Source organism: Ovis aries, chromosome 18 (assembly GCF_016772045.2).
Source record: "Ovis aries strain OAR_USU_Benz2616 breed Rambouillet chromosome 18, ARS-UI_Ramb_v3.0, whole genome shotgun sequence".
Classification (NCBI taxonomy): Eukaryota; Metazoa; Chordata; class Mammalia; order Artiodactyla; family Bovidae; genus Ovis; species Ovis aries.
Window position 1 is genome coordinate 44,427,061 of NC_056071.1, and position 26,118 is coordinate 44,453,178.

The following is a 26,118-nucleotide window of genomic DNA, read 5'->3' on the forward strand; positions in this document are numbered from 1 at the left end:
AACCTTGCCGAAAAGAAATCTCCCATCACCACCAAAACCGATCCTAAGAAGTCCTGAGGTTCTTCGCCTGGAGATTTCACTTTAAAAGCTGAAGAACAAAAAAAAAAAAAAAAATTATTCCACTGCTTTTAATTGAAGTAAACAAAGTGCAACAAATCCTAACTCAAATATGATTGCAGTGAGATTAGGGTCTAATTGCTTAGGGTTCAGGTGGAATCTGCGGGCTAAATCCTACAGGGCCAATCTGAATTTCACAATCATTCTGTCAAAAGGAGAGCGATGAGAGCCCACACGCTTCCTAACAAGTCATTTTTAACAGTTACAAGCTTCGCACAAAGACCACACAGGGCGTCTAAGAGATGCAAATCTAATCCCTGGTCATTCTACAGGCCTTCAACAAAGATGTGCTAAACCCTAATAGAAAAGAAATCAGTTCTCTGTCACCAGCCCCTGGTAAAATCTATTAGAGAATGGACAGAGCCGCATCTACAGCAGTTGCTGCAAAGGTTAAGGACAAGTACAAATAAGAGGGACCCAGTTTTGTTTTCCGTGTGAAATATCGGTAGAAGCTAACCCCAAGTGAGTGACGGGATTCGATCCGTGGCTTCGCATTCATTTGAATGCTAGAAAATAATAATAATAATAAACACATACGCTTTAAGACTTGTGAAGACTCCATTTCTGAATTTTAGGAAATGAAACAAATCCCTGCCCCCACCCAAAGTTGGACGTTTTTGCCTCAGAAATTATCGAAGAATATTAACGGAGGAGAGAGGGAGAGCGCGCAGGTCCAGGAGCGAGGACCTGGGAGTCTGGAGCCGGCTGGCCGGCCTTTGCTCGCATGCGGTGCCTCTTCATTCTCAGAAAAAAATCCGACGGCGGAGCCGCAGTGGGGCCGGGGTCCGGGATGCGCCACGCCTCCGGCCGCGGGGGCCGAGCAGTGGCCGCTGACCGCGGGAAGACTGGGCGGCCGCGCTCGGCCTGGGTCCCTCTCCTCGGTCCCTCTCGAGGGCTGGGGGAGGGAAGGGACGGAGCGGCCTGGTGCCTCACAGGCCAGGAAGCATATCAAATGTGCCCTTCTGCGGTCACCGAACACATGAGGTCCTCACGAACAGTGTCATCACGCTGATGTATTAAAAGAGTTAATACATTTCAGCTCAAATGTATCACACTGTGCGCGAGACCCTTAAAAAAGGGAGGGCCCCGGGGAATCCAGGGCCCAGGGAGAAGCCCGCAAGCCGGCTGGGCGAGGGGAGGAGGGCATGCCGGGTCGGTCACTGAGGGTTGGGGGGATTCCCTTCTCTTCCCGGCGGGGCAGAGACCCCGGGGACCCGGCCAGCCCTGGCCCCTTTCGCGGGCTGCGAGCGCCCCGTACAGCCGGGCGCGCCGGGGTAGAGCCTGGGGAGCGCTCTCCTGCACAGAAGTGGTTCTGCCCGCAGCGTGTCCTCCGGGGTCACGGGGAACCTGCCGTCCCCTGCGGCTCCGCCTTCCACCAGGGGAAGCGGCCCAGGACCCGATGGCAAGGGTTGCGGGGCGGCCTGGGATCCGAGTCCCAGCAGAATCGCCCTGCGGTCCTCCCAGGTGGCTGGGACTCCCTCCACGTGGCGCATCCTTCGAGGCTGCGCCGAAAGGACAGCGACGAGAGGGGGCGCTGTCCAACAGTCAGGGTCGGCAAGCATCAATTTTTCGGAAATCCCTTCTTCACTTGCAGGGAGGAGGGCTGGGGCACTTGTGCGAAGGAAAAGATTTTTGTGTGTTTCCACGGAAGCTTCCAGAAGCCGCTATTTCTTCACCGGGTGGTTCCGCCCTCTGCCACCACCCTTCCCCACAGCCTCCCCCCGCCCCCCATCAGATCTCTCGGAATTTGCTCCTCCCCGGGGTTCACAGCCCGGAGCTGGCCAGGTTGAAGTTGGGAGGCGAACTCCAGTCCCTAGCCCCTCCGCTCCGTAGCCCTTTAACTGGCTTTGAAGAAAGTCTCCATTCGTAAGATATGCCTGCAGGGAAGGAAAGGGTTGGTTGCTAGATTCGCCCCTCAGCTCAAAGACGGAACACCATACACAGACCTGTTCCCTCCTCAGCCCATTCAATGCCTGCCCAGGCTAGGCGTACGTATGCCTTAGATGGGGGCTGTATTCCTTCCTTCCCATCTACTGACATTAATTGAATTTCTCGGCGCTTGCTGCTTCTCTTTGCTTTCCTCATTTTTCTCGCTAGTCCTCTGATAGGCTGACCTTGGCGGTTCTCTGATCTCCTTACCTCCCAACTGGCCTCCCATATGGGTCTTGCTGGCTTTCATTCTTCATGACTTAGCGCATCCACTTTATTTGCTTTTCCTTTTAGTACTGACATTAGGAAAATGATACCGGATTGCCTATGAAGTAAAACTGCATCTGTAAGGCTGGAATTGGGCAAGTAAGCAAGGAAAATGTAGGCACTGAAATGAAAAAATGGAAAACGAGGAGGATGAGGAAACATGGAAAAGTAGATACTGAAGTCATTTTGGGCTATAAATACAAGAATATGATGTTTCCACAGGTGATCTTTGGGTCCTAAGGAGAGTCTCCCACATCAGCTTTGCGAGTTAGGGACAGAACTTCCTGAGTAAGGCAAGCTGAAGTTTCTTCCCCTGACTAGGATTGCTGCTGAAGATGGGCCAGCAGTTCTAAATGTATGCTTGGTCCCCAGGGAGGTCCAGGAGGCTGGGAAGGAATTATCACTCATAGAACAGCGCTCCTAGAAATGGTCTGTAGTCAGTGTATCTCTATGGGGCTGTCAGGTGGCTGAAACTTCTGGCCAGGAGTCTGCTCTGGCTCTCTGATTCTTTGGAGGGCCATTCCTGTGCTTTCCTTCTGACCACCCAGCCAAGGCCCTCAGGTGGATGAGCTACTCCCCTGTGCTGTACTTAGTCCCTCAAGTCATGTCAACTCTTTATGACCCCATGGACTGTAACCTGCCAGGCTCCTCTGTCCATGGGGATTCTCCATGCAAGAATACCAGAGTGGGTTACCATACCCTCCTCCAGGGAGCTATTCCCCTACACCTAGCAGATTGAGTCCTACTAGTCCAGCCCCACCCTCCCCTCCTGTCAGTTGTATGAGTTCCATCCTTCTGTTTTGCAGAATAGGGAGTGTGGAGGCTCTCTGTTGTAGGAGGCCTGTCCTGCCCCCCACCCCTTGGCTCAGGGTGAACCTGTGCCTGAAGACCACTCTTGCTTATCCACAGAATGAGTCCTAGAGAGATGGCAGGGTAGGGAGGAACCTACAGAGTTTACAGCTGGTGTGTGTATGTGGGATGTCTTTAGATCTGTGTGGTCCCTATAATTTGACATCTGTTAAAGAGAACATTTCCCCTGGAGGAGGGCACGGCAACCCACTCCAGTATTCCTGCCTGGAGAACCCCCATGGACTGAGGAGCCTGGTGGGCTACAGTCCGTGGGGTAGCAAAGAGTCGGACACGACTGAGCAACTGAGCACAGCACAGCATAAAGAGAACACCCAGGCTTTTAGGATGAGTTTTGCAGAAAATTGAGCAAGCCAGCAGGAGCTGTACAGAATCTCCACCACACCCCCCCCCCCCCCCACCTCTTTCTATGGGTTCTCCTGAGATCTTCCCAGAGGCGAAAATGCTTTGCAAGGACATCTAAAAACACAAAGCCTGCCTAAGAGGCACTATGTTGAGGAGGTTAATAAATTATCTCCTTGCAACATAAAAATGGAATCGACATTAAACATGCTATTATTAGACCGAGTTTCAGCCTAATAGAAAGTTCGTTAGATGTTGGTATCTGGGCAGAGACGACGGAATCTCTTTTCCTTAAGAACACTCTTCAGGGAAAAAGCAGCAGTCCGCTGGCTTTGTTTGATTTCACTTGTTCAGAAAAAGGTTGTACGTAAGATCGTTTTAAAAATCCCTTCAGGTTAGGGTTTGGATCATCGTCGTAACCCAGTGAAGCTAATACATTCACTATATAATCTGGGGTCAAAATACACGGAAAATTTCTTCTCAGCCGCACACCAGACTTCTTGGGGAGCTTTCCAGAGGGGGTTGGGGGCCGGGTGGGCAGGCGGCGCTCCGGTCTCCAGCTAGGAACCGGGTGGAGAGTCACACAGGCTTGGGGGTGGGGGCGAGGCTGGGTGGGAGGAGAAACTGGGGCTTTGGGCTGGGCCTTGTGGGTGGGGGAGGCCGCAGTGGGCGGGGTGCTGCTTTGAAACCGGGGTTGGAGGGGAGACCTGGGGGGTGGGGAGAGCTGAGCCCGCCTGAGGAAAGGGGCGGGGGGCGGGGGGGCGCGGTTTGCGGACTGCTGCTTCAAACGAGCCTGGAAACCAAAACTTTCTACAACGAAAGACCATAAAACAGCTTGAGATTTTAAGTGCCCACCCTTCTAGCTGAAACCGCTGACAACCAATACGAAACCGCGGGGTCGGGATGGGGGGGCTCGGATCTCTGGCGGTGAGGTTGGGAGGCCGCCGAGCCTGTCGCTGGGTTTTGGTGGCAGCTCACCGCCCCCGCCGCGCTCGGGAAAGACTTCGTGGCTCCAACCCACGAATCTTAGCCCCAACCTCTTCAGGCAGCCCTTCCTTTGAAAACAAGGTTGAATTTTTCATCAAATCTTTTACCCGTGTACTCTTCACTAAATGATTGTTAACCAGCACCTAGGAAAAGCACTAACATGGTTTTTCTCACCTTTCTTGACGGCTCCCAGCCCCGCCCCCATCATGGAATCTAGATATTCTAAGCAATTAAGCTATATATTCAACAGGAATATTCGATTAAAATACATCGGGACTAAAGGCTGATGCATAAGGTCTGAGGCTAGAAGAAAATATTTAGTGCTTGCCTGCAGATTCTGTCACCCATCATCCGCTCAGAAAGCGCTCTGAATCTTTCAGCGTGTCCGGCTCTTATGATTGCAAATGGCCCTGTTTTCAAATGGAAATAAGACTTGCAAACTGATTATGTGTATTGAATCGGAATCACTCACTAGATCCTCTTGTTTAAAATGTATTGAAAAAAGGATGATGGCTGCAGACCTCTGTAACCGGCTCCCTCTCTTCTCAGGGAGGTCGATCTATTTTGCAACTTTTTGCCATTTGAGCATGTTTAAGCTGGATAATTATGTTGCCCTTGTGTCACTGGCCCAACGCAAAGACATGGTACACACACTATCTCCTATTCTGTTCCTTAGCCCTGCTTACTAAAAGCATCATCCCCTAAACACCAGATATACCAAGACACACCACACACTCATCCACCCTGCCCCAATGCTTCCATCTAAAGACCAGCTCTAACCAGGGAGACTCAGCTGTCACAAACACCAACAGAACCTCACACACTTCCACTGGGCACGGTTGTTCCTTTCCTCTCCCCTCCAGTCTCCTCTCCTTCCTCTCTTGTCTTACCAGTGAACAAAACCACAAACACACAAAGCCCCAGCTTCCACAGACAGCCAAGCAACAGAATCTAAGTACTCAGCCATGCTGAGAATTTTCAACAACTAATTTTAGGTTGGCATGACATTATAGTTGATAGAAAACAGTTCATACAGGAAGGTTAATGTCAACTGTTAGGGATGCATGATGGTCCTTGTATGGGACCATCGATGTCAATGATTTTCTCTTTACACCCCTTCCCTGTCCTGTGCTAGATGATGGCTGTGGGTGAGCTGGCTTTTGTTAAGTATTTGCAAAGGTTCCCCTGTTTGATTTGCAGACAGATATCAGAGTTTTACCCACTGTATGAGTTGTAGGTATGATACACTACAGCTCTTCCAAAATTTACTACACCCTGGCCTCAGCCTCAACAGTCCTACCAGGGAGCAGTAATCAACATTTCAGTGACTATTATTGCAGCTCAGTGAGTAGTAAGGAACTGGCTACAGTTTCTATTTGCCCTGGCCAGAGGCACAGATGTATGCTCTGTGCACACCTGTGGTGCAAGAGTTGCAATTCTTTCTGAAGCACACTCTCACAGGAAGGAAGAAGCCAGTCACTGCCCAGAACCACCCACCCTCCTTTAGACTCCACCCAGAAAACAGTGCCTTGCAGACCTAAAGGCACCAGAGTGCCCCAGAGGGGGAGAGGTTTAACCCTCTAGGCTTCAGAGCCTCCTATGAAAAAAAAAAAAAAAAAAAAAGTCTGTTTAGAAATCTGGTGCTTTGGGGGTACCTCAGGGGACCCTAGCTTGGGAGTTCTCTCTATACACAGCCATAGCCAGATTTGTTAAACCGTTGCCTTGGTCTCCTAGGGTAGACGAATCAACTTACTGTTAGTCCTTTTCATATCATTACAGTAATTCCCAGTTTTACATCTGTGCTCGCACACACACACCTAGCCTTGTGTGTGCCCAGATCAGGTAAATCGGTAGCACACAGACCAAATAAACTCTGGTTTTCCTAGAGCTTTGGACACCTTCACACAACGACACTGGTGCTAGGTAAGGTGGAGGCTGGGCCATTCTGGGTGACTCTTCCACAGAATGGCTCCAGGATGTAGCACCCAGAAAAGGGTATCCAAGGACACTTTTCAGGTCCTGACACCTTTCGTAGAAATGACATCATCAACAATCACCCCAAACCCTAGAAATGCAAAGTTTAACACTACACGGACAGCCAGGTGTTACTGACAATTCCATGTAGCAATCGAAGCCTGGACTACCGGAAATGTACAAGATGCACAAAATGGGGGACAGGAGGAGGGAAAGTTTGTCTTTCTGTTGTCAGACTCAGACCTGCCCTCTCATTTCCAGTGCTCTGTGAAGGCCAGAAGAGCGGGAACTGCTAAGGGCAGCAAACTAAGGGCAGCAACGTTTCCATCTGTTTTTGTTAGCTAGCAACAGTGTTCATACTAACGATTTCTACTAGCGGATAATGTCGGTGAAGCACACGACAACAATTTTTGTTGTAGATTGCTTCAGGAAGTCTCATTTACCGCTGTGTGTCTCAGGCAACAAGTTCATTTTCTTTAAGGACAAATTTTAATATTTCCCCCCAAAATAGTTCTGTGACATGAAAATAAATTAATATTCCAATTTAAAGTGGGAAAAAACGAACAAGGGTTTTTGTTTATTTGATTTTCTTAAGGAAAACTCAGTTTCATGTGACTTCTTCCTTGAGATAGTAAACACATTCAACTTTCTTACATCTAATGGGTCCTATAAGATCTCCTACTAAGAAAATCCTATGTTAATTTTTTTCTTTTTGAAGATCTTATAAAATAGATATATAAGATACATACACATGTACATATATATCTATAATACATACATAGACAGGTGTCTTCTTTTTTCAGACAGGTTGTCTTATGTAGCCTACGTCCAAGTGGACAGTCAGATGTGAATATTGTATTGGATAAAAGAACCCTGTTTAACAAAGTCTGTTACTGCCTGTGACTTTTTTTTTAAATGTTTGTTTCCATTTCAAGCAGAACACTAACAGTGTCCTGCAAATAACTAAAAGAGAAATAAAACAAGAAAGTCCATTTAAATCTCACCCTTTCCAAAACTTTGTTAAGACTCAATTAATAACAAAGATGATACACGTTTAGGAAGCAGAGACCTAATGGCAAACATTATCAAATGAGAAACCTGGGGCTGTGCCTAGATGCCCTCCGAGTAGGGCATTAGGTCACTATCAGAAAGAAATGCATCCAGCCACTCCAAATGTGGCTTCAGAGGAGGCAGAAGCTGTGCGGTCAAGTTGCTGAGCCTGGCTCCTCCTCTGTTTCTTTGAAAATCATCGAGGAAAGTTTAGAAACACAACTACTTGGAGGGGCGGTGACATTCGGACTCTGGACTCTGGTCCTTTCCTTCAGTAAACACATTCTGTCCTCTCCTCCCATCCACACCCGGTTCCTTCAGCGACTTGGACGGACAAGCTTGCCACAGAAGGTGATTGGTGAATAGGACACTTTCCTGAAGCTACCTGCCAAAGAGACACCAGAAAACTTTCCGTGCTCCAAGTTGAGGTGGAAGCCCCAAACTGAGGCCCACAGAGGGTGGCCCCAAGTTACAAGAATACATTTGCACAACCACAGGCACATCAGTCAGAAGGCGGGGAGGACCAGAGGGAGGTGGTATCCAGGATTTTCTAACAAGGAACTGCTCAAGGAACACATTCAGTGTCATCCCTCCCAATACTCGAGGTTGTCGCTTTCCATCCATTCTGAAAGACAGCAGCATTTGAAACAAACCAGCTGGCAAACCATGCCCAAGAGCCACATCATCTCAGATTCACATTTCTCAACAGGCTTTCTAGTTCTCAGCAAATAATATCCCCTATCACTTGGCTCCCCCCGCCACCCCCCAACACACACACCAATCACTGGGGGGAGGGAGGGCAATGTCTAGAGAGACTGGTGGCATCAGATCAGAATTCAAGGCAGCTTCTCACAGCTCTCTTGTTTATAGAAAATGAATGTCTGCCTGGCTTGCTTTTAGTTCAGGAAAGGGGTCAGTCTTTATCAGCATGGTTCACACAGATCCTGGATTCTCCCCTCCTCCTTATCTTAAATTGACCCGCTTTTAAGATAAAGCCATAATAGAGAAAGCATTGACCTTACCTGGTCCCTAATGAGTTGAAAGTCAGAAAACCCCGCTCTCCTTTCCTCTTAGCTCGGGTCGCCTCAGAAGAGACTCGGCGCTACCTTTTGTACACTCGCGACTGGAGAAGGCCCCTCATCCGCGTCCAGACGCCCGCAAGCGCGCTCCGAGAGTGTGCGGCCTCTAACGTCTGAGACTTCTTCCACTGGCGTCTCAAAATCGGACACCTCAGTGCCAGCCCTAGGCCTGTCCCCGCCCCGGGAGGATTTCAAATCCCTTGGAAGGCCAAGCCCTTTAAGCAGTGGGAAGAAGAGCTGCCTCTGGCGAGGCCCTTGGAACTGGAGCACGCGGGGCCTCCCCCCGCCTCCAGGAGTTAGGGAGCGTTTCTCGCGGAGTCGGCTCCGGCCTGGCTCTGATTTCGCTCCTGGGCCCTCGAGTTACTTCCCAGCGAGCCGGCCCCGGTCCCAGAGCCTGTGTCCGAGCTGCTGACGCATTCCCTGTCCCCTCCCGCTTTCTGGGCCTGGAGGACTCCAGCTGTACCCGCTTGTGTCCCTGTTGCGGGGTGGCGGCAGGCCGGGCTCCCCCTTCTTTCCTGCTCAGAGCATCTCTGTCCCAGTCTTCACGCCGCCCCAGAGCCCAGCCAGGCCAGCTGAGAGGGTTGCTTTCCTGCCTCTCCGACCCACAACTCCGGGCTCCCAGGCTGGGGCAGGGGTGGGGGAGTCGCTTTGGGATGCTAAACATCAAACAAGCCAAGCCTGGGGTTTCAGACCCTGAAGCCACTAGAGCCGCTCTCCAAGACTCTCGAGAAAGTCCTCGTGTTTACATGGCGAGGTTGGGGGTGGGGAACAGGAGGAAGAGGGGGTGGGATGCCGTCTGCAAAATCTCCCCCATTTCCCGCAGCAGCAGTTGGGACCTCGGGATGGATAGGGTGCTTAGGTGGCGGCGCTCAGCTTCTCCCGGATCTGGGGGCAAACTGCGCGGCCCCCACGCGTGGGGAAGTTTCCCCATTAGGGACATCCCCAGAAAGCTGAGTTCTTCTTAGCAGAGACCAGAAGCTCCCCGGGCCAGAGATGCTGGAGACTTGGGGGAGGTCCAGGAATGAAGAGGACAAAAGATCGCAGAGGCTGACGGGGTGTGAGGGTAAAGTGTATCTCCAGTCTTGGGTGTTTTACTGCGCCCAGCGCTCACCCCTTTCCCTATCGAGACGCTTCAGATTGTCTTCCAGGGCCGCTTCCTGCAGCTACAGCAGTCTCGAGGCCAGGAACGGAGTGAGTGGACCCCGCGTGACCGACGGAGAGAAGCGGCCAAGGCCCTGTTCGTCTCGGCCCCATCTGCAGACGCGGCTCCGTTCGCCTTTTTCCCGGGACCAGTAAACAGACTTCCAAATTAAGTCAGGTCTAGACGGCGAGGGGCGGGGAGGGGAAAGAACATATTTGGTAGTAACTCCATCCAGGGCAAGGGTGATCAGACCGAGGGTGCCATAGCTCATAGAATTGTGACTCTCAGTGACCCGCTCCGCAGCGAGTTGGGGTGGGGTGGGGCAGCCCCCTTTGGCAGCGCTCAGGCAATGTCCGCCCTTCCCCTTCCACGCTCCTGTGCTGGGCGTGGGGGCAGGTCGAGCGTAAGCTCCCACCCCACAGAATTCAGACCTTAGCTGTAACATCTCCCCTGCCCGGCGGGGGCCTGAGCTGGGTGATTTAACCACCTTCACAAACTGCCCGGTGTGTGTGTGTGGGGGGAACTGCTGCCCATTCCAGCACAAGTGTTCAACCTTTCCAGATTTTCCATTGTTTTCCAAAATGTGAGGCCTACTGAGAATTCTCCCAACCAGCACACCATCTAGATCCAACCAGTAACCCTCTTGAAATCTCTGAGTCTCTTCTAGATACTGAAAACAGTATCTCAGCAGCCAGACATGAGAGAGGAAGCTGGCCGTGTCCACAGTTAGGGCATCACTGGAAAAGAGTCCCCAGAAAGTCAACAGAGAGGACTGCTGGTGCCAGCAAGCACCTATATCCCCACCCCACCCCCCACCTTCATTTTCCTTACAAGTTCCTGGGGCTTGAGGGTGTTGATCCAGGAAGACAGAGATGGAGTCAGAATGAGCTGAAAAGAAGAGGAAGAAAAGGTAGAGGCAGGCGAGACAGGAAAAAAGAAAGTTGACATTCTAGGCAATAAATGAGTACATGCCAAATACGAATCAATCCCCCCTGCTCAAACACTTTCAGGCCTAGAAAAAAGTGCTGGGAGAGGCTCTGTCCACAGTGTACTCAGCCAATTTTCCTGTAGGTTCATCAGAGATGACAGAAAGAGCAACAGATTACCTAGGGACTACGACTTCTGTCTACACCTCTCTTTCTTCCTCCCCTCCCCAGAGCAGCTAAGAGTTCCCCAACAGCTATATCAGGGTACCAAAGAGACTGAGAAATTAGAGGTAGGAAGAGAGGTCAAAGATTTTTTTGTTCCTCCCAGGGGTGGATGTTGAGGGGGGATGCGATGGGGGAGAGGCGGAGAGTTGGGGACAGGAGAAAGATTCCTTACTACAAAGATTTAGGAGGCCAGGAGCCCAGAGGTGAAAATCTTGGAACAAAGAGCAGAAAGCCCTGCCAGGGGTGTTCCCAAGGCCAGCAGCCCAGTCAGACACCTTCCCGGGCCCAGGAAGCCAGAAGAAGCCGCTGCGCAGCCTGTGCGGGGGAATAACTATTTCAGAGCAGAGACGAAACCCACGACTTCTCCACTTTCTCAAAAACAGTCTCCCACCACATCCTAGTCCCAAGGAGGCTCTGCCAAGGATTAGAAATAAAGAATTAACGTTGAAACCTACAGGGACAATCCATCTATAAAAATAATTGTTTATTCAGGGTTCTTTAAAAATGGAATGTCCAAGGCCGACTGTTTTAAAACGTTGGCTCAGCTGTGTAAGACCACAGTAGATACTTCTGCGGTTTTAAGACACAGAAGTCTGGCTTTGAAAACTACTCCTTTGGTGTCTTTCTCTTTCTTTTTCCTCCTGGTAGAAGTAGTTAAGCTTTTCTACTCTCTATTGCCGAATCCCAAGACTGCTCAAGGTTTGGTTCTACTTAATTCAGAAGCAGAACAAAACTCTCTCTTCCTGTGGGGCAAAGACTCTGGTCTCAGCCTCCTTCGCTGGTTCAGGATCCTTTGAGCCCCCACACAATTCGAATCCTGTCAAGCCAATGCTGAGCCACTCCCCTACCACCAAAAAATGCCATTTAAAGCCAAATCAAAACCAAACAAAAGATGGGGGTTTTAATCAGAAAAAGAATCCTTTTAATTTGTATAATTTATTAGAAGCCTCTTAGGAACTATATTTAAGCCAGATATCTACATAAGTTACAACAGAAAAAGACTGACGCTGCAAATACCAAACTGCCAAATAATATACACAGATTTGTCTTGGCCCATAAAAAATATGATGGGCTGGGGAAGGGGACGGGGACTGCTTTTTTGTTTTTGCTTTTTACAACAAAATGTACAGATTACTAAAAACTAAGTGTTTAGTCCAACTTTTGACAGCGTTTTACAACTACAAGTTCACATCAAACATAAAACGATTTTAACCAGGGCCGGTCTCAGCTGAGCCTGGGTGGCCAGGGGAGGCAGGAGGGGGCATTTCCTTTGTGTCAGTGGCAAGCGGGTTCTGTCTTTTCCTTTCCCCAGCCCCCTGTCGCCCCTTCAAAGAAATCCCCGTATTTACAAGCGAGTCCACTTTGCTGGCACGGTGTACCCAGAGTGAAGATTTCGATTTTAAGCGTCCAGAGCCATGTCAGCGTAGAGCCCTCTCCAAACTACATCCCGCCCGAGCGTGGGAAACCCATTTGAATCACCCCCAAAGACACCCCCAAAGCGGTTCTTGTTATGTCCTTCTCTGTTTAAAGACTCCTTAGAAGAATTGGATTCGCTTGGTTGTTTTATTTTCTTTAAAAAAAATCCTGCACATTTTAGAAAAAAAAGAAAAGAAAGACGTCCAGCAGTTTGGTCTTTGTGTTTTTTTTTCCCTTGGTCTCAACGGGACAGGTTCTTAAGAAAAGTCGAAGCGCAGGGTGTAGCGGGTGGTTGGTGGTGTGTGACCGGGCAGGAGGGGGAAGCGATGAGGCAGAGCGCTGGGCTAGGCCCGGCCCGGCGTCCTCTCACCAGGTCCGACCGTATAGCAAGGTGGAGCAGGACATGGTGCCGTAGTCCGAGCCCGAGGAGTTCAGGTGGGGCAGGCTGGAAACCTGGCCCTGCAGCGCCGCGGGGCTGGCGGCGTGGTGCGCCAGGTCCGGAGACTGGCCCGCGCTGCCCGGCTGGTGGCCCGGGTGGGCACCCAGGCCGGGGCCACCGCTGCCCACCGAGATAGCTGCCGCGGCAGCCTGAGCGGCCTGCGCCTGCTGCTGCGCCTGCTGCTGCGCGTGGCCTTGCAAGCTGGCGGCGCCCGGAGTGGGGGCGCCGGCCTGGCAGGGTTTGCCGTCTTTCACCAGGACCGGCACGGCCACGCGGCGCGGGGACTGCTGCTGCGCTTGCTGCTGCTGCTGCTGGCACCCCGCGCCGCCGCCGCCGCCGCCGCTGTCCTGCTGCAGTTGCTGCTGGGCCGCCTTGTCCTTGGCTTGGCGCTTCATCTTGTAGCGGTGGTTCTGGAACCAGATCTTGACCTGCGTGGGTGTCAGGTGGATCATGCTGGCCAGGTGCTCGCGCTCCGGCGCGGACAGGTACTTCTGCTGCTTGAAGCGTCGCTCCAGCTCATACACCTGCGCCTGGGAGAAGAGCACCCGGCGCTTCCGGCGCGGTGCGCTTGGCAGCGGGGCCATATTCTTGCTCACGTCCCCCAGAGAGCCCAGGCCGCCCATGCCGCTCATGTTCATGCCGCTCGCCGGGCCCATGAAGCGGGAGACTGTAAGCGACAAACGCACAGGGTCGGCAGGGGCCGGGCCGGGCCAGACCACCTCTGCCGCCTGCGCCCTTGGGCCAGCCCGGCCCGCCCCGACGGCGCCCTTCTCACCTAGGTCGCCTCCACCCTGAGAGGCCCAGCCGCGGCGATCGAAGGCGCCTGCCTCGAGGCCGCGCCGTCGAGGGGGTGTACTGCAGAGCTCCCCGCCTCAACCCCGGCTACCTCCCTCTGTCTCAGTGCTTTACCCATAAAAGCAGAGTGGAGAAAACCTTCCCTGTTCCTTTCCTGCCCAGCCCTCCGGATTCGTGGGGTTAGCCGGCAGCAAACCGGGCTCACGTCAGGAGCCGGGGTCTAACGGTAGACACCCAGCCGTGGGAGCTTGGGAGAGGGAGGTGTTCATTTTCGAAAGCTTGAGACCCCAGACTCTTTGTGCCTTGGCCGCTGGCTCCTGTCAGCCCGCTGAGGGCACCGGCTCGGCCCATTTAGAACCCCGTCTGGAGCCGCGCGCCCTCCCACCTGCCTAGCCTGGAGAGCGGGCCAGGCCCGGGGCCTGAGCGCGTCCCAGCAGGGCACCCTCCCTCCCGGCCAGGCCGCGCCCCTCCGACCTCTGCTCATCCCGGCTCTCTTAGCTGGGGGGACGCCTGCCTCCGCGCTCTCCCGCGCCGGAGCAGAGCGGCCAATTGGCCGCATCTGGCAAACGCCAAATACTAGTTCCTGCCCTCAGGACTCCAGGGCTACCGAGTCCCTCTTCTTGGACCCCTCAGCTCAACCAGGGCAGACTCCCCAGCTCCTACACCCGACTCCTTGGCGCCACTGCCCGGCCGCCCACCTCTGATGCCCAGCGCGCAGCCGGCGGGCGCCGCGCCTTCCCGGCGGGTCTTCCCCGCGCCTCCTGCGCTCAACCCGCGGCCCCGCGGTGGGGCGGCCTCACTTACTGGCGGGGAAGCGCGGGTCTGGGTTGGCGCCGTACCATCCGGGGCCCGAGGCGCTGTTCCGCATGGTGTCCTGGTACGGCGGCAGCTCGCTCATGTTGCCCAGGTTGCCGTTGCAGTAGCCCCCCACGGCGGAGTGCGAGAGCTGGGGCACCCCCGCCGCCGTCATGTGGTAGGCGGCGGTGACTGCGCCGTGGTGCCCCACGGCGTGCTGCTGCATGGCCGCGGCCGGCGGTGCCGCCTGGCCCTGCCTGTAAGCCGCCAGCGGAGCCCCGAGGCCGCCGCCCTCCATGCCCACTTTCTTGTAGCTTTCCTCCAGGGGACTCAAGATGTCAGACACTGAGAACGGAGTCGTGTGCTTTGGACTCATCGACATGATTCGGCGGCGGCTGGAGGAGGAAGGAAGAGGAGGAAAAAAAAGGGAGAGGGGGAAGGCGAAGCCTCGCTGCTTTTTTTTTTTTTTTCTCCCTTTGCCAAATATTCTGGTGTTACCTTAACGCCGATCTTGTTGGATGTACACGTAACCGAGTGGACCGAGTCCGCCTTAATTGGCTTGAGTGGAGGCTCGGGGGCTGCCTCGCGTTTGTTTTAGCCCGGCGCCAGGTTTTAGGCAGCCACCAGAGGCGGGGCGTAAGCGCTAAAGCAACAAGACAATAGAAGCCTACATCTTGCCCGAGATAATTAGCTTACATGCTGATGACAAGGTAAACACCTTTAAGTTTCACTTGTCAGGATTTTTAGGTCTCAAAGAGGGAGAGAGAGAGACAGAGAGAGAGAGAGGCAGAGACGCGACCCAAAGCATTTCTCCCCCGGACCCCCTACCCTCATTTTTGTGGGGTACGCTGGCGCGCGGGAGGGGGGGGTGCGGAGTCGGGGGGAGGAAAAGGAGGAGGGAACCGAGAGAGGGGAGGGCAAGAGGTGGGATGGGGAGTAGCCGAGGAGGAGGGCTGCTGGGGAGGAAGGAAGGTGAATGCTGCTTTGCAACCAACTTGCGGAGTTACAAAGTGAACCACTTTCCCATTCGGTCGGGGCTCCCGGGGCGGGGACAGGGAGTGGGCCGAGGACGGGGTGGGGGTTTCACCTGAGCCTGCTGGGGCCGCTCCTCCCTCCCGCCGCGGCCTCCCAGCCCCGCGCCTTCCCACTGCCTCCGGACCACATCTGGCTTCGCGGCGCCGAGCCCCAGTCGCCACCAAAGGAGCTCGGGAGTCAGGGGCCGCACCCCGGGGCCGCACTGTTGGTCTGCTTGTCTGTCAGTCTGTCTGCCTCTTCTGCCTCCGTCAGAAGGACACCTCTGCTCCCCGCCCCCTTTCCCCCCTACCCGAGAGAGAATCCCCGCGGGTGGAGGGGGCGCTGAGCAAGGGGGGATCGGCTGCCGCCGACAGGCTGTCCCAGATCCCCGCGCCCCCCCTTCCCTCCAGCTCAGGGTCTTCTCAGAGGCCCAGGGCCTTCGGCCTCATGCCCACCCCGCCCCCCAACCCCCACACGGCTATGCTTCCCCACCCCCACCCCCAGCTAAGGCAAGGACCCACCACTGGCCGCCCGAGCTGAGAAGCTGCGGGAATTCATGCGAAGGGACGTCGCTGAAGTCGCTCCACCTCGAACAAACCTGGTGTCCCCGACCCTCGCCCATCGTCCAGACACGGGGAGGTCTGGGACGGGAGGTGACTTTCCGAGGACATCACAGCCCAGCACCCCAGCCCGGGGTCACACTGTTTTTCCCCCTCAGTGCTTCAGGGAGGCCTTGGGCAGGGAGCGGCGTGAGAACCGGCTCGCCTGTTGCCGGGTGGGACTGAGCCTGAACCCCGGCTGGACTAGCCGGCCGGGAGGGGGCGAATCCCCTGGCGTGAGCAGCCCAGCTGGCGGGAGGCTGGGCTGAGGCTTGCCTCCACCCGGAGCTCAGCCATGCAAAAGTGCACTTGCTTCCCGGGAATAACCAAATATCTTTGTTTAAAGTGGCGGCGTAAATGGCCAGTCGCTTTGTGGCCACGCTGGATATTAGTAGATGAGGATCATTCTGTTTCAATTGGGCGCCTCTCAGCCGGCTAGCAAGAAACTGCTTAGGAGGAAGTGGGTTTCCTGTCTGCGCGTTCCCAGGCTTCAAGTGTGAGCCCCGCGCCTTGAGGGTCCTTGGGCGCCTGGAGAGGAGGAGCTGTAGGCTGCGCTTTCCGAGCGGGCGGGCGGGCCGGAGGAATCCGCCGCGCGGCTCCGGCCAGGCCCCGGCCTCCAGCAGAGTGGACCACGGAGCCGAGCCCTCCGCTGTGCAGATCCTGAGACCCGCTCCGACTTTTCCTCTTGGATTTTAAACGTTTTGTTTTTATTCTGTTTTCTTTTCTCCTTGGCTGTTTCAGCCTCCTTCTCCGCGCTAGGGGTTGGGAGGGCGGAGCGCTCCCTGGTCGGGCAGGGGCCGTCAAGACACTGCGGGGGCCGGTTAAGGAGGCTTCTCGATTTGGGTTTTTGTTTTCATATTTTCGTTTCCTTCCTTGTAGAGGAGCTCCTGATGATGAAAAGGCGCTTTTGAACGATTTAATTCAGCAGGTTAGATGCCTTTTCCATTAATAGCAATTGTACTAAGGAAACTTGTTTATTGGCTTTTTATTTCAAGATTTCAATCCTCCCCTTTAGAACTGCACTCCCTCAATACAAAGCCAACTTACATGCTAACATTCAGTTTCCTCGCCACCTTATTTAAGTGGGGAGAGAAAGCTCAGGGCACCCCATCTCCTGCCTACTGCACAGGGCCATATTTCCCAGCCCCCTTGGCTGCTTTGGGGCAGGCAAGCAGGAGTTTGAGGGTCGAGACAGCACTCTTCAGTTATGCTTCGAAAGACGGGTGCCAGATCGGCTCATTGCCTTTCCCACCAGGAGACTTCTCTGGGGGGCGCTCTCAAGAAGGACTCAGACTCCCATCGAGGGTGCCTTGGTCAAAGTGATGCCTAAGTCCAGGGAGCAAGGAGGGAAGAGGATGACGCTGGATCCAAGTGAAAGGACAGAGGACAATACTGTAGAGAGCAGACAAAACTGAATATAGGTCTTGTGTGCAGGCCAGCCCCCAGCCCTGGGCCTGCGCCTCAACTAGGGTCTTTATGCCAAGGTGGGAAGGGTCTCCGAGTCTCGAGTCTTCTCCCTCTCCATTACTTTATATTATTACTAAATGTAAGAAACACTAGGTGTAGACGTTGTAGTCTCTCCTGGTTTCAATGCCATTTAGAAATGGAGGTCATTCTTCACCAGGTTTTTGTAAGGTCCAAGTAAGACAGGGTGCATGAAAGTACTAGCGGGGTGAATCTTCCGCAGTCCTTGAGCCATGCCTCCTCGGCCTTCGTCCCCTCGCAGCTTTCAGCTCCGGAGCAGGCACGTGGCTGACAGTTCCCCGCCCCCACCCCAAGCTTACTGTAGGGAAAGGACTCGGAGCCACTTAGGTAGCTGGCTAGCGTTGGGTTCAGGCACTGAGCGGAGCGGGAGCGGGAGCTCGAGGGAGGGAGTGGAGGGTAAGGGTCCCTGTCCCCCGCCCCCTCCCTGCCGCAGCCGGGATTGGGCTGCGCGCGCTAGCACCAGTTCTTGTCTCGACTTGGCGTGGGCCATCGCAGCATCTTGAGGCACCTGCCTCTTCTGCCCCTACACACACACACACACACACACACACACACACACACACACACACACACAGCTCCGCACCTTTCCCCAGCTGCGCTTCACTGCCAAGAATAAGCCGTCTTGTGGGGAAAAGGCGGACATCCTGATCTCCGGGCTGGTCCACGTGAAAGCCTTGAGAGTCCCTCACCTGGCCCCAATGCCTCTTTCTGACCAGAGGGTTCTCTTTTAGTCGGCCTCCCCACTCCCCCGACTCATTTTAAACGGCGGGCCGCAGTTACGCCAGCAGTTTCTTTAGGGCATACTTGGGAACCCGAGTTCGCCATGTAGGGCCCCCTCATCTTCCCTTATCTTTCAGCCAAGTTGGGGCGGTGGGGCAGGCTTAGAGCAAGCGGATCTCAGGCCTCTCAAGGAGCTTTTCCCTGGGGTGGCCGCCGGTGTCCGCCTCAATCTCGACCACGTTCTGCTTTGTTGCCTGCGGCTCAGACCAGGATCTAGGAGCCCTGGGGGTGCAGGCCCAGGCCGGGCCGGGGACTCGCGAAATTGCCATCGGTCTTTGCTCACCACCAGCCTGGCCGAAGAGAAACGCCCTTCTTTCCCTCTTGCACCACTTCTTTGAGAACTTAGGACAGACGGCTCATACAGAAGGCTAACCCCGGCTCTATAGCTCTCACCAGGTTTCGGATGATGAACTAGGAAAGCCTATCTTCTCCCCTCCCCAAGTTTTCTAATTCCCTTCATGGTCCTTCCGGCTTCCCTAGGGCAGGGAGTGACCCTCTTTCCTGGTGGGGCTAATTCCGGATTATTTTGCCCAGAGTTTCTGCAATTTGTGATTCATTCAACAAATAAATGTATTGAGTGTGGGCTCTGTCCCAGGCTCCCTGCTACGTTGGAAAATTCAGCCTTAAATCAGCTAGATGCGGTTCCTACCTATAAGAGCTTACAAATTAACAAATCCCTCAAATAATATGTAGTTACTTTGTGCCAAACGTTACTTCCGGCTTTCACCAAGATAGAGAGGGCTGTAAGGAAGGTTTGTGTGCGTGTGTCTGCACCATTTCCCTATCTTGAAGGGCTCAGGGGCATGGGCAAAGCTCTGGAATATAAACTCAGAAGTCCTGGTTCCAGCCCGTTTTGCCACTTTCCAGCCATGTGGTATGGCTATTGTGGACGTCTGGAGCCTTTACCCTCAGGGCCAAAATAAATAGGGTGTTGTTTTCAGCTCCCCCCACCCTCCTCAAGGGCAAGTCCTTGCTTTATTTATCCTCCAGTCCTTCAGTGCCTCAAAAAATGTTGAATTAAGGAAATAAAGCATTTTCACACCTGGTTCCTGAGCTGCAAAAATGGTCATAACCTGTCCGATGTAGCTCTCAGGTTGTGCTAGGCATGCCCGTGAGTCTGTAAACTGTAAAACTCGCTAGCACACGGAAGGAGTTATTACTTCTGGTTCTGAGTCCTGGGTTTCTAGAAACAGTCTCTTGGCATGAAGCTCTCGACCCCTCGTCTGCTCCCGAGCCCAAACCCGAGGCGAGCGAGTCTTCCTTAGCCAGGTGCAGACTCCCGAGCCAGGCTGGTCTGGGTTCCCATGTGCCGTCGAGGCAACCCCGCCCAGGGAGCAGAAAGTAGGAACGCAGCCGAGCGCTGGGGGCCGCTGGTCTCCAACTCGGAGGTGGTGCAAGGAACCGAGAAAGGATCGGGAGCCCCTTGGGGCGGGGGCGTCTTCCTTTCCCTGAAGGATCTCACAGGGCCCCTCTGCCCCGTTTCCCCAGGCACCACAGTCGACTACCTCTGGAGAATCTGCGCAAAGCCCCAGGGCGCGGCAGTCTGGCGGCTTTCCGCAGGAGGATTTCTCAGACGCCGGGCGAAGGAGAAATCTGGAGATTTCTCTATTGCTCTCCATCTCGCCTTGACCATCTAGGGTCTTTGAGGGTAGCCTTCTTTTGGGGAAGGCCCTCTTCAACCGTGGCCTTTGGGCAGGTCGTGAGGAGAGAGGAGGTGGATGACCCTAGGACGTCCCGGCGAGGTTCCTGTGCAGCCCTTCCCTGCATACCACTCGGCCTTCTGGGGTGGGAATGGGAGGCGAGTTTGTGCCTGTGAAGGCCTTGCACCTGCCAGGAGAAAAGATTTCCACCCTCAGGTCTTTGGTGTGAGAGAAACCTTTCCTGTTAGGTCTGGCCCTCCTGAAGTCGACACCAGTGGTCTTGAAACCGTCTTACGTTCCTGTCACACAATTCAAGCCTAGATTCAATTTATGTCAGAGCCCCTGACCTCTCCACTAACTCCGGGGGCGCCCCCTGGCGGGAAGGAGTCTGGGGTAAGGAGAGAATTTGGGGTCTGGTTTACAAAGCAGAGGCGGGGGGAACCCAGCGCTAGCAGCACCCGTTGAAAGGAGGAAAACCGAGATGCTGTGGGTGGGATGTGGGGCCGCGGGCCCGCAGCTGCTCGGACACTCCGCAAAGCCGATGCAGGGCGCGCAGGTGTAAACTCAGGAGCGAGTCTGAGCTCCACATCGAAGCGGCTTCCGTTTCTTCCCATTTCTTCGTTACTCTTTAAAAGGCCTCTGAACAGGCAGAGAGAGAGGATGGTGGTGATCCCACCACACTCTGGACCGACACGGGAAGCCCCCTATTAAGTTTCCCTTAGTAGGGAGAGGGACACTCGCGAGCTCGCTCTGGGGTGCGGGCAGCTCGAAGGAAAGTTTTGCAGTTGCTGGTGAGACCAGAAAGATTCGGGAAGGGTCCTCATGGCGGCACCGCTGATTCGCCCCAGACCCCCGTATGCAGCCGCAGTCAGCTTAGATGGCCGAAACCCGCAGCTTTTCCCACCTTCTGTCTCCCAACAAAACAGCAGCCCCAGCAGTGTGCTCCCTAAAGGCGGCTTTGAGCGTTCGCGTTTCCCGCGGAGTCACCAGCAGCGCCGGCGTTCCTCCCTCTGGTCCTTTCTCCTCTCCAACCTCCCACCATTTCCCCGCCCCCAACACTTGGCTCAGGCAGTTTCGGGGAGCCGAAGCACCAAACCCAGGCGCTCTCGGGGAGATGTCTGCAGCCCTGGGTTTTTCCAGGACCGGACCACGCGGGCTTCGCCCTTCGCGTCCCAGGACTCTAGGTCTGTCTCTGACAGTAGCAGACCGAGACGATCCGCAGCGCCCTCTTCCGTCCATCGGGAGAACTGTATCCTCCGGGCTGTCCTGGGGACGCTTTGTTACTGTGGATGCTTTGTTACTGTGGATAGTTCCGCCCAAGACTGACTGGTCGTGTCCAGATACTGATAGTGGTTCGTCCGCCACGAATTCGTCTACCTAACTATTCACTGTATTATCTATCTGACCACATATCTGGTTGCCAAAGCCGTTGCAATATGGGTTAAAAACGACTCTTGGGATCACCCACTATTTGAAAGGACCATGGAAGGCACTTTGATACAACAAGCCATCTTCTTATTAAGTTTTGCCTGGGAAGCTCGTTATTAAAACTCCCCCTCCATGCACGACAGCAATTGGACACATATTTGGTGGCATGTCTGAAACCTGTAGAAAGCAGTGGCCCTACTGGCTGTTGCAGCTTAGCGTGCAGCAACAGGTGCTTAGGCACCAGGCGCTTAGTGACTAAAAAATACTGGAGCAAGAATACTTCTGAGACAAGCTATGCTAGGGTGGGCACTTCCCCTCCCCAGCCTTCTCATCTCTGACACAAACTCAGCCAGCCAGCCAGGCTTTCTCCCCTATTATTCTCCTCTCCTTGGACACTTGTCAAGACTGGATCCTCTCCATCACTCCCTATGCACCTAAATTACTCTGGTTTCGTTTTTTCCATTTACCCAGAGTATCATTATCCACACCGCTGTAACTTCTTTTTATCAACAAAAAGCCCAATTGCCTCATCCAACAGCTAAAGTCAGGTACACAGTAGGAGCTCAACATGTTTGTAGGATAAATGGACGAACATTTATTGCACTTCTCTGTTACACTAAGACAATTTACCCTAGTTGAATGATCCCCTAATTGTTTCATATGCATTTGTCTTCTCTTTTTCAGCTAGACTGTAGGGTCCTTGGTTTTAAAAGGGTCATGCCAGACACAACAGAAGCAGCAGTTAGAACTGGACATGGAACAACAGACTGGTTCCAAATAGGAAAAGGAGTACATCAAGGCTGTATATTGTCACGCTGCTTATTTAACTTATATGCAGAGTACATCATGAGAAACGCTGGACTGGAAGAAACACAAGTTGGAATCAAGATTGCCGGGAGAAATACCAATAACCTCAGATATGCAGATGACACCACCCTTATGGCAGAGAGTGAAGAGGAACTCAAAAGCCTCTTGATGAAAGTAAAAGAAGAGAGTGAAAAAGTTGGCTTAAAGCTCAACATTCAGCAAACGAAGATCATGGCATCTGCTCCCATCACTCCATGGGCAATAGATGGAGAAACAGTGGAAACAGTGTCAGACTTTATTTTTCTGGGCTCTAAAATCACTGCAGATGGTGACTGCAGCCATGAAATTAAAAGACACTTACTCCTTGGAAGAAAAGTTATGACCAACCTAGATAGCATATTCAAAAGCAGAGACATTCTTTGCCAACTAAGGTCCATCTAGTCAAGGCCATGGTTTTTCCAGTAGTCATGTATGGATGTGAGGGTTGGACTGTGAAGAAGGCTGAGCACCGAAGAATTGATGCTTTTGAACTGTGGTGTTGGAGAAGACTCTTGAGAGTCCCTTGGACTGCAAGGAGATCTAACCAGTCCATTCTGAAGGAGATCAGCCCTGGGATTTCTTTGGAAGGAATGATGCTAAAGCTGAAACTCCAGTACTTTGGCCACCTCATGCGAAGAGTTGACTCATTGGAAAAGACTCTGATGTTGGGAGGGATTGGGGGCAGGAGGAGAAGGGGACGACCAAGGATGAGATGGCTGGATGGCATTGCTGACTCGATGGACGTGAGTCTGAATGAACTCCGGGAAATCGTGATGGACAGGGAGGCCTGGCATGCTGCGATTCATGGGGTTGCAAAGAGTCGGACACGACTGAGTGACTGAACTGAACTGAACTGATGCCAGACACTTAACATGTCCCTAGAAATATGTCAAAATTTTCTCGTTGGCTTTAGAGTCAAAATTATCTCGTTGGCTTTAGAGTCACCACTCAGTCATTGTTATACTCCTCTGTCTCTGGCCATTTCCTCTCCCTTGTTGGCCTTTCTGCTCCTACTGTATACCCATCTCCATGGTTGCAACTGCCACCGATTGCTGATGGTTCCTAAATATGTGCGTGCTATGTGCTAAGTTGCTTCAGTCATGTCCGACTCTTTGTAACCCTATGGACTGTAGCCCACCAGACTCTGTCCACGGGATTCTCCAGGCAACAATACTGGAGTGGGTTGCTGTACTCTCCTCCAAAGGATCTTCACGACCCAGGGATCAAGCCCATGTCTCTTATGTCTCCTGCATTGACAGGTGTATTCTTTACCACTAGCTCCACCTGAGAAGCCCGTCCTTAATATGTACCTCTAGCCAATCTCTCTCCAGAGCTTCAGGCCTATATCTTAAATGGTTTATGTCCTCATGTGAATACATATCCCAGTCTGAACTCATAACTGCACCAACTTGCTTCACCTTCTGTGTTCTTGATTTAGGTGAGCAGTATGAACATATCTACACTTCCCCCCACAAGCTCACAACCCCCCAAAAGCTTGTGTTAGTCTTCTTGGGCTGCCATAACAAATACGATAGACTGACTGGCTTCAACAACAGAAATTAATTTCCTCACAGTTCTAGAAGCTGGAAAGTTCAAGATCAAGGTTCTGCAGAGTTCAATTTCAGGGGAAGACTCTTCCTGGCTTGCATCCAGTTCCTTCTCACCAGGCTCTCACATGATGGAGAGAGATTTCTATTTATTCCTCATCTTAGAAGGCTATAGTTCTATGGGGTCAGGGCTCCACCTTAGTTAACATATTTAACATTAATTACCTCCTAAATACCCTATCTCTAGATGTAGTCACATCGAAGGTCAGTGTTTCAGTATGTGAATTTAGGGGAACAAAATTCAGTCTAAAGCAGCTTCCAAGCCAGATATCTGACTATGTACCTTTTCCTCTCCCTTATCCAATTGGTCATAAAGCTGTATCAATTCCATATCTGAAGTGCCTCTCAGATCAAGCCCCACTTCTTCATTACCAGTTCTCTCCTTTCACTGCCTTCATCAACAGGGTTCATCCTCTACTGCCAAATCACTCAGCTCTTGTCTCTACCATCAGGCTCTCTCTAGTCTGCTTAAGTTCTCTCTGGTCTACTCATGGGCTTCCCAGGTAGTGCTAGTGGTAACGAACCAACTTGCCAATGAAAGAGTCATGAGATATGGGTTCGATCCCTGGGTCGGGAAGATCCCCTGGAGGAGGGCACAGCAACCCACTCCAGTATTCTTGTTTGGAGAATCCCATGGACAGAAGAGCCTGGTGGGCTATAGCCTGCACGGTCACAAAGAGCTGGACACGACTGAAGTGACTTAGCACAGCGCTGCACCACAGTCTACTCCATAAACCTGTCCACAGGACAGAGGCCAGCCTTTCTCTCCAGACTAATTTCTCTCTGCCCCTTCACATTCTACGCTCTCTAAACTTTTCACAGCCTTATTCATTTTATATAGTTTTGTGAGGTATAACAATAAACTGCACATGTATACAGTGTAAAATTAGATGTTTTGATGTATGTATACACCGATGGAACCATGATGACAAGATAATAAACATGTATAACACCCCAAAGTTTCTCATGATTCTTAGAGTAAGCCTTCTCTTTTATTCCTCCCTGTTCTCATACTGATGCCTAGGCAAGCAGACCAGTGGCTTTCAGTCCCTATAGGTTAGTTATCATTCTCTAGAATTATATATAAGTGGAACCAAACAGTATGCAGTCTCTTTTATCTGGCTTTTTTCACTTCATGTAATTATTTTGAGATTCATCAATGTTGCTATATGCATCTATAGGTTGGTTTATTATTATTGCTATTGTTGTTATCATTGCTGAGTAATAATCATATGGATATACCAAATGTGCTTTATCTATTCACCTATGGATGGACATTTGGATTATTTCCAGTTCAGGGCTAAGATATTATAAAGATATTATAAACATTTATGTTATACATGATGTCTTCATTTGTCTTAATAAATAGGTAGGAGTGGAATAGCTGGGTGAGATGTCAAAATGACATCTTTTGTCAGTGAGCATGATGTTAGCCATAGGCTGTATGTAGATACCATTCAACAGTTTAAAGGAGTCCTTTTCTGTTCTTGTTTGCTGGAGAGTTTATGTCAGGAATGGATGCTGGATTTTGTCCAGTGCTTTTACTGTATCTCTTGAGATAAGACCATTTGACTTTTCACTTTTGGTCTGTTAATTTGTTGCATTACATTAATTGATCTTGTGATCTCGGAATGTTAAACCAATCTTGCCTTTTTGTGATAAATTCCACTTGGTCATCATTTGTTACCCATTTTATACGTTGCTGTATTTAATTTGCTAAATGTTACTTAAGAACTTTAGTATCTATGTTCATGAGCATGTTCATCTGTAGTTTTCTCGTAATGGTTTTTTCTATTTTTAGTTTCAGAGGCTGGCTATACAGAACAAGTTGAAAAATACTCCTTCATCTTCAGTTTTCTGGAAGAATTTGTGAAGAACTTGTATGTCATCCTCAAATGCTTGAATGTTTGGTAGACATCACCAGTGAAGTCATCTGGCCCTGAAACTTCCTTTGTGGGAAGATTATATATGTGTATTATGAAAACACATATTTGAATTACCTAGTTCTTCCTGAATGATCTTTGTTTGGTAGTTTTGTCTTTCAGTGAACGTATCCATTTCATATAAGTTTCTTAAGTAAAATTATTCATATAAGCTATTTCCTTATTATCCTTTTAATATCTGTAGGGTCTATAGTTATGTCATCTCCTCTTTTATTGTTATTGGTAACTTGCGTCTTCCCTCCATCTCTCTTTTTTGAGGAGTCTATCAGTTTTACTGATTTCCTCAAAGACTCCACTCTTGGGTTCATTGATTTCCTTATATTGATTTTTGTGTTTCCCATTTCAATGATTTGTTCTCATCTTTTATTATTTATTTTATTCTGCTAACAGTGTGCTTCCAGTTTCTTAACATGGAACATGAGGTCAC

General features: G+C 51.9%; 1 protein-coding gene across 3 annotated transcripts; it reads right to left on the bottom strand.

Annotated features, from left to right (window-relative positions):
• Positions 1-11,779: 11,779 nt before the first annotated feature.
• On the bottom strand, positions 11,780-16,656 carry NKX2-1 (NK2 homeobox 1). 3 transcript variants are annotated; one of them, XM_027957253.2, is made up of 3 exons: positions 15,885-16,656; positions 14,359-14,744; positions 11,780-13,426 (listed from the first exon to the last, which is right to left on the bottom strand). In XM_027957253.2, exons 1-3 carry the CDS (start codon positions 15,983-15,985, stop codon positions 12,687-12,689), a joined length of 1,227 nt encoding a protein of 408 aa, XP_027813054.2. In that variant the 5' UTR covers positions 15,986-16,656; the 3' UTR covers positions 11,780-12,686. The 3 variants fall into 3 exon arrangements, with proteins under 3 accessions (XP_027813054.2, XP_027813053.1, XP_042091238.1); XM_027957252.2 differs by lacking the exon at positions 15,885-16,656 and adding an exon at positions 15,437-15,612; XM_042235304.1 differs by lacking the exon at positions 15,885-16,656 and adding an exon at positions 14,848-14,936.
• Positions 16,657-26,118: the final 9,462 nt, after the last annotated feature.